The following is a 14,317-nucleotide window of genomic DNA, read 5'->3' as shown; positions in this document are numbered from 1 at the left end:
CATATCACTGTTGTTTTAACTAAAATATCTAATTTAATTATTTCAGATCGTTCCTCATTGAAGAGAAGTGTAGATTCCTTTCGACCTTCAGCTTAAAGACGGCTGAGGTGGAATTGCCCGGAGAGTTCTTACTACCTAAACATACTCACTACCACGTGCGTATCGCGCGATTCATGCCGCGAGTTGAAATCGTCCAAAAACACAATACGTCCGCACGCAGGCTCTACATTCGCGGCCACAACGGAAAAATATATCCTTACTTAGTGGTCAACGACTCTGGCCTTGGCGATGCGAGGAGGGAGGAACGAGTCCTTCAACTACTGAGAATGTTGAACCACTACTTGGGCAAGCAGAAAGAGACATCTAGACGTTTCCTCCACTTCACGGTTCCGCGCGTCGTGTCGGTGTCGCCACAGATGCGTCTCGTTGAAGACAACCCTAGCTCAGTGTCTCTACTGGACATCTATCGCACAGAATGTGCTAACAGGTATGACTATATCAAAGTAGTGTTTATAAATGGACCGTATTTCTGTCATAATAACATATGTATAATAGTAATAATAAAAATAATTTTGTTATTCTCCTTAATTATGAAACATTACTAGACAAGAATAGCGTTCACACTAGATTTTTTCTATAATACCCAAGATATTGTAAAAATTTTGACGGATATTAAAAGTGCTTCAATCTATACATATTAAATATAATAAACTTGAAAAGTTTGTTTTTTAAACACATTAATATTTGAAACACCACCAAAAATACCAGTCGTATAGGAAAATTATTTTTGCATTTGATAGGTCATTTCTTGTGGAAGTTATACACTATTCAACATCATGATATTGATCCTTTATTTACAATAATGCAGCTAGTTCCAAAGGTTTTTTTTTTTTAAACTAAACTTAAACTTGTTGTGTATCTGTAGGGGTGTGGAATACGATGCTCCCGTGGCGCGCTATTATGAACGGCTGGCGGCCGTGCAGGCGCGGGGAACACAGGCCTCACACCAAGTACTCAGGGACATACTGCGGGAGGTAAATATTTATTTCAATTCATACGTATTTATCGATACAGTAATATTTCATTGCTAGCGGGTTGCTTAACAAATTTCAAACCTCTTGCCCACAATGTTCTACGCATGTCATACAGTATAAAAGGCTTACTTTTATGATTCGTTCAACCGATTCTACGGTCGATATGTTACAATGATACACTAGTTTTAAATTTTTTTATGTTAAACTTTACTACTTTCCCTTCCATTTCTCTTAAATTGTGTTCAGGCTTTTTTTTCGTGATAACGTAACGACATCCACGGGAAAGGAAAGGGCGGCCTATTCTACGCCGAAATCACACGGCAAAAGCAATAAATGGTGGTGAATAATTTACAGAAATGTTTAGAGATTTCCGATTTAGGTAGGAAAGGAAATATTGATAGTACGTAAATGTTTTCCTTTTAATTAAATATAATTAATATTACGTATATAAATGAAATAGTCAGAAGGATAATTCCTTGAATTTAAAGTTGTAATTTGTCACAGGTCCAAGCGACTATGGTACCGAAGGGCATGGTGCGCGAGTGGGCGGCGGCGACGTTCGCTGCGCCCACCGACTACTGGACCTTCCGGAAGATGCTAACGCTGCAGTTGTCCTTGGTGAGCTTCGCGGAGTATGTGCTGCACCTCACTCGCCTCAACCCCGACATGATGTACGTGCACCAGGACTCTGGTCTACTTAACGTCTCCTACTTCAAATTCGATGTTGACGATACTACAGGTAAAATATTATTTTTTAATTAATATATGTTCTTCTAGCTGGTTCATGCATCATATTATTAACGCTTTTATGTTTTATTATAACCTAAAAAAAATATTCAATTTTAAGTCCAGTGTTAAAAGGTATATCAACATGAAATTCAGTGATATATCATATTTTTTCCGAAAAACATAGTGGTGATAAGTCATGTTATTAGTTTTGTATGAACAATTCTAAATTCTACTTTTATAATGACTATGGTGGTTTTATTATCTGCAAGATATTTATTAATATTATTAAATAAGATTTTTTTCAATAAACGAATAATATTTAGTAAGAGGAAAACCACGTACAAATAGATGTCAAGAAGATGTTTATAAAAAGATAACACAGACATGTACAAAAGGTTGGCCAAGTTGCCAGCAATAAAAGTGCAAGTTATAACTAATTTACTATGTTATTGTGACCGATTTGAAAAAATTACCAGTTTTATTAATACTGTCACTGGATTCTAGGTTGATATACTCTTTACATCTAACCACAGATGTTACATTTCTCTGTGTATATACTATATATCAATAATATGTTATTAAACAGGCTTGTTGATGCTTATGCTTTGAGTTTTTAGTTTGCTATTTATGTTGCTCTTTTTTGCATGACTTTTTGTTGTCTTTAAATGAGGTAATGTTTACTCAAGCTTTTTTTTGTAGGACACTAAAATCGTAATAATTACTAGTTGTATTTATTGGAAAATGATATTTAATAATCTGTTATACAATTTTCTTTACACAGTATTTGAAAATACCGTATTGCTCATTAATTGAATATGTTTATAATTAGGCGAATTGGATGGTAACCGCCCCGTACCATTCCGGTTGACTCCGAATATCTCGGAGCTGCTGACAAATATCGGCATCACAGGACCACTTACTGCGTCGGCCATAGCGGTCGCTCGGTGCCTTGTTACACCCAACTTTAAGGTAATTATTGTAATATGATTTTAATCAAACATTTATTACATTTTACGACCCGTCTGATGATAAACAACAAAACAATGCACGCACTAAGTACAATCGATAGGTTACAAAAACAATTGTAATCTATGGATTGTACTTCTTCCATGCAAGCAATTAAGATTAATATATAGAAGAACTTTAACACTGCGTTTCCACTAAATATTCGAAATAGTATTGTAATGCTTTCATACAAAGTTTTATATATGTTGTGACACATATACAAAATATGCTTTTTGCTTGTGTACTTGTAGATGTCACGACATTAGTTTCCGTTAAAATACTCGTAAATGTTACAAGTCGTCTTGCGGATATATTTCAGTGGAAATAGGATTTAATGTTATAGATTCCTGGTTGGCAACGGGAAATATTTCTAAGAAACTGATATTCTATTTAATATTATTGGGTAAAGAAGTTTATATAATTTTGACATTCTTTTCAGATCCAGTCTATATTACGCACAATTCTTCGCGATGAAATGGTGACCGGTTATCGCAAGCGTTTAGAAGACAAATCGGGGATACCTACCGCAGGGACATCAACGGAGAACAAACCTGCTGAAATAGATAATGACACTATTATAAACATGGTCAATAAGGCGGTGACTGTGATCATGAGTCGGCTGAACTCGCTGGCCGGGTTCGATGGCCCCGACAGCAAAGTGGCCACCCTGGTCACAGCGGCCAATAACCATGATAACTTGTGTCGTATGGACCCTGCCTGGCACCCGTGGTTATAAATATTTTTTCCCATTAACGTGACGAGTATATACGGTACAATTATTATGTATCATTTTTTTAATTGGTTTACAGTACTTTGTACCAGTACAGTACTTTACAGTATGCAAGTGAGAAATGGTAAATATGAAACATGTATTATTTCTAATAATAAATAAGCTTTTAACGTAGTTAGAACACAGCTGTATGAATGAAGTATTGACGATCGAAAACAAAATGAGCTATAGCTTAAGATGATTGATATTATTCATTACATGAATATTTTGAAATATACTATTACTGTTTCTTAACAGATTATTATCTGTTTTTATTCTGTCTTTTGTCCATTCTGCCTTTATTTTTATCTGACATCGTAGAACAATAACTTTGATTTACGATGCCTTATTGATTAACACTTGTTTCGAGTAAACGGGCATTTGACAAGTGAACTCATCTACTGGTGCGAATTTATGATCTCTCTTGTAATTGACGAATAAATCTTAATTAAGAATTATAGTTATGTTTCGTTTTATTCACCTCACTGTATATAAATTCGTACTATGTTTTTTTTTGCTACAAATGTTACGAGTAAAAACAAAGTACGAATTGTATGTGCATATTTGACCGCAGTATAACTGCAATGCTGCACAGGTGAAAGTGCTGGGACAGTATGATCATGTGGGACGCGCGGCCAACCATCGAATCCCGCCGCACACCTCACGCCGTGCACCAATCTCGTTCTATCGCTAGAGATAGTAAAACTGATTTCATCACGCTAACAATGGGAAAGAAAGTGCAATAATTATAGGATAGCCAGGAACTGTATTCATTGGACCTTCACAGACTTTGCTGCAACATTGTATAATGCAGCAAGTACTAATAAATGTGATAGTCTGTAAAGGTAATCAATTGAATAAAAACAATAAATGAAAAGATTTAAATGAAATTCGGTATACGAATGAATCGTAATATTGGGATAACTAACTAACTTTGTCCCTATATTAGCTGTATCCTGCGATTTTTTCTGCGTTATTATATACGTAAAGTATCATACTTACGTGTTAATTTAGAATAAGGACCATCTACATGTGTACAAATTTCATTTTTGTCGTGCCGATAAAAACTAGTACGTATGGTAAGTACATAATTATATTTTCTTTAGATTGATTTAATGAATTTTATATGATCGGCTTTAAAAATATTATTTCCGAAAGTAATCGAATAAATATTATGCACTGATTTCATGAGTATTATTAGGTGCTTTCTTAGTTTTACTTTTTAATTAACATACAAAAGTATTATTTAACTTTTATCACTCATGTAACTCAATTAGAGGATGAATTTTAAGAATCACTGAAATTAAGTTTCATTATTTTTATATAGGACAACTGCAAATTACATCTAATACGAAGTTGAGTACTTAACTACATTTTATTATTGCCATTTTGAAACTTTTATTGTAATACTATTCTATTTGATGATTATAGACGAAGACTATAAAAAGATTTATAATAGACACTTACCTACTACCTTTATCCCATGACTGGCTTACAATTTTTGCAAAGATAATTATCTGATGTTAAAATTATCAATTTCTATTATGGGATCAGAATATATTTATTTTCCATTCACCCCCATTTGATCTTTTTTTATTTATTTCACTTCTGACCCTTTCTGGCCATGTTTCGTATTCCAGTGCATTCATCTCCCTTTGGGTCTTTGATCTATTGTAAAAAAAAATGTTATATTCATATTTAGTATCAAATTGACGATCTTTATACATAATTTACCTTTTAAAATTCGTTTCTTTTGATTTAACTGGACAAAGACTAAGCAATCCATGTCGATGGAATTAGGTTTATTACTGTAGTGTGTAGTTTAATACAGAGTGGTAGTTGTTTGCGACTGGTATAACCGTTTAATATTTTTGCATTATCCGGAAGGTGGAATGGGCTGCAGTGTTCTTTTTTTGATACATGGTTTTCATGGTATTATTTATATTTAAAGGTCAAGGTAAACGTCAGCCTGTTTGTCATTCGTAATATATTTTCTTTTATTATAATATTCATTGTTCCCAATAGTATAAAAAAGTTACAATGTTTTGGTGTCAATCGAACCGATCCAAACTTCGAAAGACTTCGACGATCATGGGTTTCATTTTAGTCTACTGTATATTAAATACCTACTAAATGATGATATATAATAAAGCTCGAGATATCATGCATGGTAGGTATAGGTATACTCTTGGTGTTTATACTTTGAACAAAGTTTGAGACAGGTTCGTGGATGTGTTATGGCGTTTTAGATGACTCTATGTTAGGTAGATATATAGAAACGGCGGCGTCGCGTTGCTAGGCGGCGCGCGTAGGGCGTCGTGCGTCAGGCGTCAAGCGGCGGCGGCGGCGGCGTCGGCGACCAGCGACGTGGCCGCGGCTGGCGCGCCGCCGCCGCGGCTCCGCGCCCCCGCCGGCGCTCGCTCGCCTCGCGGAGTCGCGGCTCGACTCGTACGTATGTACCAGTCCGCTCCGCGGCGTCGACTTATGCGCCGGTGTGTCGCATACACCCTCGCCCGACCGTTAAGTGTCCGACCTCTGTAACCAACAGTTTATGACATTCGACAACCCCGCCCTGTGAATTTTTCTTAGTTGCATTTCGATCAGTCCGAGGAGTGTGTCAGCCACAGACGATTTGCGTCGGTGTCGGTGGCTCGCCCGCGTTTATTTATGTTGTCGTTTTGGTGTGGTGAATATTTGTGTTGTACGGACGATAACCGTATTATCTGTGCGATCGAGTCGAGTGGATATTTTTAACGATCGACGTCTATTTGCGAAGGTGAGTGAAATTCATGATTCCACAAATAGTGCCCCTCTGGATGGGACGTCGAATTTCTACTACGTGGCGCCCGTCTTGCTTGCTATAAGTACATTCCGGAATGTTGAGATATACTAGCTGTCTAAAGTAACGTCATTCGTAAAAAAAAAACAACTAAATTGTATTGTTTCGTCTAAATTATCACTAGGTGAGCATTGCCCAATCGGTAACGGAAACCGTTTATTCTCATTTTTATTTTAATAATGACGTCATCTGGGTATATGTCTTATGTGTCGGAGGGTAAATACATACAAGCGTAATCCATTGCTTCTATTATTATTATTGCAAAACTAATTAGAATCTTATTAGACTCGGTCCTATCCCACTATACCATATGGTGGTCGGAAGCGAATGGATAGAAACACCGAGTAAAGCGGGCGTCGGCGCGGGGTGGTGCGCGGCCTGGCGGCCGGTTGTGCGACCGCATTCCATATGGAATGCCGGATTATACGCAATGTCAGTGTGACTTGGGGTTTGTCTCACCTCTGTTGCATTGGTCAATGCACATTTGCAACAATGTTTAATCACAAAATTACAATGTGCACACATTCCTCACTTGAGAATGTTTGTATTATTAGTCGATTGTTAGCTGATGGACATGACGGCGCAAGTCTGGAGCCTTTTGACACCCACACTTGGTTATATTTAGTAACCATTAATTAAAGTTGCGAATACATACTTCAGCGTGTTTTTTAAGTTTTAAATCTGAAGGCAATCTTCTGTTCATATGTTTTTTTTGTATTTTACGCAATATTTTCAAATCAATTTTGAAGATTCTACAAAAAGGTTTAGGATTTTTCTCGTATCATAGGTATAATATAAATTTGTTAACATTTAAATAAGTTTTTTTTAAATATTTATTGCAGTCCTAAAAACTAGAGCGAGCGTAACTTAATACATAAAGCAATACGATTAAGTAATTTCCACATAAATGCAAAACATTAGGTAACGTCACTAACATAGATTGCATCCTATTTATTGTTCGGTGAATGGATTACAATAGTCTACCTGGTCTAAGTTCAGGCTCCCTATTATTAATATCATATAATATCAAACTATTGGTACCCCGCCAGCGTAAACTAATAAATAGCTCAAGGACTACCATTTTATTTTCATCCATAATGGAAACTCATTTTAATAATTTTTTTCCCATATTGGTACGTCCTTAAATAGGTACATACGTATCATTTACAAATTACAAACAATAAAATGCAACATTTGGAAATTATATAACACAGGTTGGGTGAATATGCCAGATTAATGCAGACTAGTAATATTTTGTAGGAAAGATTTTACATCGAAAGGAGTACTGTTTTTATTAATGTATTATGTACTTATGTTTTTTTGTCAATTTTACAGGAACATTTATAAATAATGCCTGGATAAAAGTTGCCGAAAACAAATAGTGGTCGGCAAATTGGCATATTGACCCTATTATTATGAATCATTATTATTTTAACTTATATCTATTACTTTTGAACATAGGCTCTCTCAAATGTTTTTTACTATGTGTTGTACTGTGTTCCTCGCCTTTATTAGCTTCTGGTAGTCTCCTTAATATCGTCGCTCGATTGAGAGGGTGGATGTCTCATGTTTATTCGTCCTGTACACGGCCTCCGGTCAAATATGATTCTTTCCTAAGTACTGTCGCTAACTCGACAGATATCGTTGGCTCCCTACCATTTCGGCTGGCAAATTTTGAGAGTTATATGAAACACATCCATCGAATTTCCTAGTTTTAGATCATGTCTGTTAGATTTCGAACATAGTTCTCTCCAATAAACAACACAATAATAGTTGTGTGACTATTAATTTATAGACATCTCGACGTTCAAATATATTCCTTACTCTTGTATTACAAGATAGAAATGATTTAATTGAGGCAAAGAATATTCGAATATATCTCATATACAAATACATATACTCAAGCAGAACTGTGTACTTGTAGCTAGAAATATAACCCATATTCAGTTAATATGTAATTTATTTAAACTATACGTACTTAACTAAATAGTTATCTTGTGACATTACGCACGATCTCGAATAATGAGCTCGATAATGCGTGCTCTATGTCGAAACGCGTCCGTCGCCGCTTCCGGCGCATGACCTACAATTTAAAACAAACTTTTTGGGTGTATCTAGATATTATTATAACCAACTTGGCGACACTTTTATATGAGTACCTATACCCATATATTATGTGAAATAAGGTATATCAGCTATAAGTAACACAATGTTGTGCTACGCTTAAGTTCTTGAGATATACAGAATACCTTTTCACCATCTATAAAATAGTAGGTTGAAAGTTTTTTTTAGTTGTTAGCAAAATTTGATCCAATAATGCAGGATGTTTAGCCAGAAGCGTCAAGCAAAAGCTCTGTAGTTTTGTTCTTCAAGAAAGGTGACATTATAAGTTTGCAACTTTGCAAGTTATTATAGCTATTATCTTAGTATTTTATATCTTATTTTAGTATTGTTTTTAAAAATTTGTAGTTTTTTGTCCATCATATGGGATGAATATTTAGCCCAATAATAAAACAGTTTAAATATTTAAAAGCTAACAGAATCATATTCTTTGCGACATTAACTATAATCAGGGATCTAAGTTAATACTATGAGAAAAGGGAAAAAATTTAGGGGAAACTATATAGCTATTGCTAACTTAAGGGTTTTAAACACATTCAATTCCACGAAGACTATTAGTAGGCTTTATTACAATGTTAATAGGTTATATTACATGTTAAAACGGTTATTTTTTACATTTTAGTTATTACGCATATTCTTTCTTTTTCTTAATTTTTATATTTATGTCTTTTTTATTTTCTTTGTTATTGATCCAAGTTATTTAATTTGTTAAATTTGTAGTTGGCTATTATCTTCTTTAGTTTTATCTATTTCCTTAAAAGTTACAGTTTTACTATGGGGATTCAGCGTAGAATTTGTATTCTTTTTTAGATTACCTTTACAATTTTAGGTAGTTATTTTTCCGTCCTGTTTCTATTTTTAGTCTTTTCAGTTTCACTTTTAACAAATTTTATTTTTCTGTTTTTTTTTTATATAATGCTACTTTGAAATTTTGAGAGCTTGTGTTTGTGGTCTTTCGTCTTATCGTTCAGTTTGTCTTTTTTTCTTTTTTTATAGGTTAAGTTAAAAATTATTCCAAATGTGTTAAAATTATAGGTACGTATTAAAGCATTTTATATCCAATAAGTGGAAATGAATCAATTCTTTTATTCAGCTATCTTATAATTTTTTATTGTTGAAGAGTCTTGCGATTGGTTACGATCTCACTTGATGGAGAGTCTAAGATTGAGCTAGCGGGTCCATAATTATATTTATTTATTTTTGAGTATTAAACTTTAATACTCCCAGATCCATATTCATTACCTGTCCATTGCTGAACATAGGCCTCTCGCTATTTGTTAGTAGCTGCCATGCTTGCCAGGCGGGTTGGGAACCGCAGTTAGGCTTTGATGATGTTTTTTAGAGGGATGCTGTTGCCTATTCTTCGACTGTTAATTTCCCTTATTTTCATACAACACCCACAAAAGAATGGAGTGACCCATTCTATACCGGAACTTCACGCCCGGATACATAGTGTGTGTGTATAGATTTTGGAAAAACAGCGTTGAGCGTTGGAAAAACATAAATAGGGATCTCTCCCTTGGTCCTACGCATGATGAAGGAAGATGCATAGATAGCAGTTCGTGTGTATAAATAGTATGGTTGTGACATAAGTGTGACTTGTGTACTTACCCCGTCTGGCCGTCTGATGCCGAAAAAGTGATAAGGGAATCAGATCATGTAGTTGTTGAGCATACTCTCCAAAATGTATTCTGAACACAGCAAGTCGTGCAATTCCGCGGCGGTGTTTTAGATTTTGAAGTTTGGAATGCAGCAACAAATCTTCTATGAACTTCTTGGTTTGGCGTTCAACAGAATGTACATGTACCTAAGTATTTAACGAACATTGTTATTAATTACTGCCGCAACCAATTTCATATAACCCGCAGTGTCCGGGTCTCAGGTCAAATTTACACAATCTCGGCGACCTCTAATCTCGTTTGTGATAGCTAAAACGTAGTACTTATCTTTGTGTCAGTTCTACGAAGCGGTATCATATCACTTTGTTTTATTTTGCTCCACGATAGGTAACCTCGTAATCATTTTTGTGTTCATTGGTACAATTATCTTTATAACAACAACAAACAACCTACTCTATTTATTATTATTGAATTTATTATAATTGCATTTAGCGATACAAATTTCCAAGTTATATAGAAATTCTTACTGCCTAAGATAATACATATATCTTTTTATGTTGTGCAGTTGTAAATGTAAAATTAAAATACTCAATTTTATAAAGTACCTAAATATTTTATATATTAAATGTTATTTTAAAGGATATTAATTACTATTAGGTAACTATTTACCTACTCTATTATGGGTATTATTCTTAACTAGTAATTCAGTATAATTCGTATACGTCGTATCGAAAGAAATGTAAATGTTACATGTAGTATAAGCTTTTATTAATTTCTGTATTATGAGAAAGGACTTGTTACCTACGATGGTTCGGGGGTTTTATGGGAGGTAATGAAATGGTAACACCGCTTGTGCTATCGATATCCGCATGCGAGGCACCATTGAATGATGATAGATAAGGATGAAAGCAGGTCTATTGGCCCATCGTGACGAATTTATCAAGAAATATTAATAATAGCTAAAGATATTTTTTAATGTGTGAAATTGGAATGGTTACCTCACCTGCGCTATCGGTATATACTGGCAGGACACCAGTGAGCGATGATACGTGAGAATGACTCTCTAGGCAAGTTGCCCCGCCATGATGAATTCAATAAGAATTAACTATGGTGGTTTCCAAGGGGAACCGTGTGAAGGTCGACCTGATATATATTGCTAGTAATTAAGCTATTAGACCGCATTACTAACAATCTATTTCCACCATAGGTAGGTATGTTGTAGTTACTTATTAGTCAAATTTATTCCATTCTGATCTATATCCAAAGTTTAAACTACATTCTTGCTTTTATTTGTTTAATCGATGTAATTAATTTGATTAATCTTGATGTGAAGACTATTTATTATTATTGAGTCCTTGACATATTCTGGGCAACATTCGACATAAATATTTCTGTTTTATATGTGAGGTACTTACGTACATTTTGATGAATGTCAGCTAAATATAAAAGTAGTTTTAATAATTATACGTAGATATTTTAAGCCCTTCGATATATAACTGGTTATTAGTATAATGGACTAACAACGTGTTAGAAGTACCTACTTACTTACAAAGAATTTGTGATCTTTTAAATTCAACAAAGTTTTAACTTGACATTCGATTCTTCAAAATCGATTGCATTTTGACCTTCCATTAACAAGATTTTTATGCGTTTGTATAAATAAACTTGATTTTCAACTCGGTTTAGTCGCTTGGATTTTTGCCTTGTATAAAACCGTGAAGTTATTAAATAATAACAACTCGAAATATATTTAACGTTGGTAGGTGTATATCTACATAATTTTAAGATTAATAAATAGATTGTTGTAACATTTATTCTTCACTGAAATTGAATAGTCACTTTGCATAACCGATGCTTTTCGTTTCTCTAAACGAGGCTCCATCAGTCGCAATGAATACCGATTCCAAATTGAATCACATCCAATTACCAAGTAAATCGGTCAGGATGTCATATTCGAGATGACACACAACAAAAGTTCTGTGTGATGTGACTGGGATAAAAGTATAAGTATTTGGTATACCAAATCGTTGGATATATCCAATGACAGAGATAGGAGCAAATTTTGGTAGAATGATTATAAGAACATAAAATGGCGAACAAAATGAAAAGTGGTAGTTTTCGCCAATCGTACTCATCATGTGTTTCTATTTTATAAAACTATTATATTGTTATACCACTGTACCAGTAATTTTATTTTCAAGTATTAATTTTCTTGCTAAGCAGTTTATATTTTTCTTTAAGTTTTTAATAGCACTTTAATTATAAAATTTTCCAGAGACGGATTATTATAGAATCTTCTCTAATTGAAGGTATTATTTGCAAGCTAACGACGCAAATACAAAGAAAACAACCAGATTAAATAAATTAAAAAAAAAGAATAGTTTTGATTTTAAGAATTTTATTTTTAGGATTACCTCAGGTACCTAGTGTTTGGTGAATCATTTTGTTGTCCATCGTTCATGGTTATTGTTGTTTATCTTAAAAATATTTCGTCTCTTCATAATGCCTAAATGTATCTAGTTGAAATAAATATCCTGTTAAAATATTAAGTTTGTAGGGATTAATTCTGGGTACAGTTAGCTTTTATCAAATCAAGTTTTGCTTTAGAAAAACAGATTGAATTATTATACTTAGTAGTAACATATTATTTTAACGTATTCGCATCGAAATAGTTTAGTAGAATAACCAATAAATCCATCGATGAATTTTTGTGAGTTTATACCACGGTGTTACCATGGCATGAGTTAAGTATATTTTCCTATATGAAGTCCTTAGTTGGAACAAAATTAGTTTATCATATAAAGTAAATTCTTAATAAACTTTTAAAAACTTGTAGATATTATTATAAATAAAACAAAGTCGCGGACGTCATTGGTTACGTAGGTAGGTACCGATATATTGTTGTTTTGAAAACAAGTTTTTTCTATAAGCATTACATTAAGAAGGATAATGACTACGTGTCGAGTAATTTGGTGGTGGCAACAGGCAGGGGAGGCCCTGGTAGGTGGTGTTATAGGTTCGTAGCGGGTAACGGTTCTGTCGTGTTTGCAGAGGCATGGGTATGTATCCGTGTGTGCGTCCGCACCGTTCACACAAACACACAGACGCAGGGCATTCACGGCGGAGCGCGGCCGTTGAACCGAATACTTGAGGAATTTCTCCAACGACGTCGCCTTCGTTTGCAGACGAAGAAGAAAATTACGACAGGTGGAGGGATGTCACGTCTCTGGGAAATCAAATATTTTGCCGTCTCATACGCTTTTTCAGTAATTAGTTAAAATGAAATTAGTAGTTACTGATCACAAATTTTCATGAAAACGTACGGAAATAAAGCTTTTGTGAACATTTGAAGTGTTTGCGAATGCGCAATTTGTCGGAGACACGTGTGCGACGGATTTTGCAATAGCCGGCATACCGGGGCAGGGCGCGGTTTGCCAAAGGTTCGCGAAACGCTTGTAAATTTGAGCTGACATAGTAGGTATTTAAATATTTAGTTCTATTGACGTGTATGATTACTCATTGGTTTCTTGTGCATAATAATATTCAACAAATCAACATATATTCGTGTTTTAATTTCTATATTATTATTCCTATATTATTTCAAATGTCGAAAGCAACATTATTTAAGACTGCTTATACAAAGACAGTATCAAATCTATTCCTTATTATTACTAAAAGTTTAATAAATTGTAAGTATCTAGATACGTACAATTGTCAATTCGAAGAATAAAAGTTTTTGTCAATTGTTTCATTTAACACGAACCCTAATTTCGTCATTCTGTCTAACGTAGGGGATCCTAAATAAGTGTACTATAAATACCTATAATAATATCAGTCATTATTGAACAACACACATACATACTTCATTTTAAAATATCTGTCAATAAAAAAAAAAATACTTTTTAATACAACTCCTCTGTGTTTTGAATATAATTTTACAACAAAATTGTCGGCGCAAAATGCAGTCTGCGATATTGAAAGACAATGGAATAGCAATTAGTTAAGCACCGGTGTATGTACATGTATAGGTGTAGTGTAATTTATGTATGTACTTATAAACTTGGCAAAATAATTTTGTCAGGGTGTAAGTATGACATTTAAAGTTGAATTTCAAATTTAAATGGAATTATTATGTAGAAGACATGCTTCTTTAAACATAGTATAAAAGGCGTTTTTAAAGTAAGATTAAAGTAATTTTATA

The 14,317-nt window shown here is 34.1% G+C and overlaps 2 protein-coding genes and 1 long non-coding RNA gene across 6 annotated transcripts in view; 2 read left to right on the top strand and 1 right to left on the bottom strand.

Moving 5' to 3' along the window:
* LOC113516721 (transcription-associated protein 1) overlaps positions 1 to 3,997 on the top strand; it is a 42,983-nt gene extending 38,986 nt beyond the window's left edge. For all 4 annotated transcript variants that reach the window (XM_052901910.1, XM_052901909.1, XM_052901912.1 and 1 more), the window contains 5 exons: positions 47 to 487; positions 926 to 1,034; positions 1,539 to 1,773; positions 2,593 to 2,732; positions 3,208 to 3,997. In XM_052901910.1, coding sequence (XP_052757870.1) covers positions 47 to 487; positions 926 to 1,034; positions 1,539 to 1,773; positions 2,593 to 2,732; positions 3,208 to 3,504 — 1,222 coding nt within the window. In that variant the 3' untranslated portion in view covers positions 3,505 to 3,997. The remainder of the gene's footprint in view (positions 1 to 46; positions 488 to 925; positions 1,035 to 1,538; positions 1,774 to 2,592; positions 2,733 to 3,207) is intronic.
* Positions 3,998 to 4,138: 141 nt separating this feature from the next.
* Positions 4,139 to 5,870, bottom strand: LOC128202265 (uncharacterized). The gene is made up of 3 exons (XR_008253687.1): positions 5,739 to 5,870; positions 5,005 to 5,205; positions 4,139 to 4,227 (listed from the first exon to the last, which is right to left on the bottom strand). It is a non-coding gene; the product is annotated as an uncharacterized LOC128202265 (long non-coding RNA).
* Positions 5,871 to 5,996: 126 nt separating this feature from the next.
* Positions 5,997 to 14,317, top strand: part of LOC128202264 (fibronectin type-III domain-containing protein 3a) — a 65,787-nt gene continuing 57,466 nt past the window's right edge. Inside the window, 1 exon segment of the mRNA XM_052901914.1 lies at positions 5,997 to 6,313. The gene's annotated coding sequence lies outside the window, so the exon portion shown is untranslated.

The sequence above is a fragment of the Galleria mellonella genome, unplaced genomic scaffold (assembly GCF_026898425.1).
Source record: "Galleria mellonella isolate WM207_F2 unplaced genomic scaffold, CSIRO_AGI_GalMel_v1 utg83, whole genome shotgun sequence".
In the NCBI taxonomy this organism is placed as follows: domain Eukaryota; kingdom Metazoa; phylum Arthropoda; class Insecta; order Lepidoptera; family Pyralidae; genus Galleria; species Galleria mellonella.
Note: the sequence above shows the minus strand (reverse complement) of the source record. Positions and strands in the feature narration are given on the sequence as shown.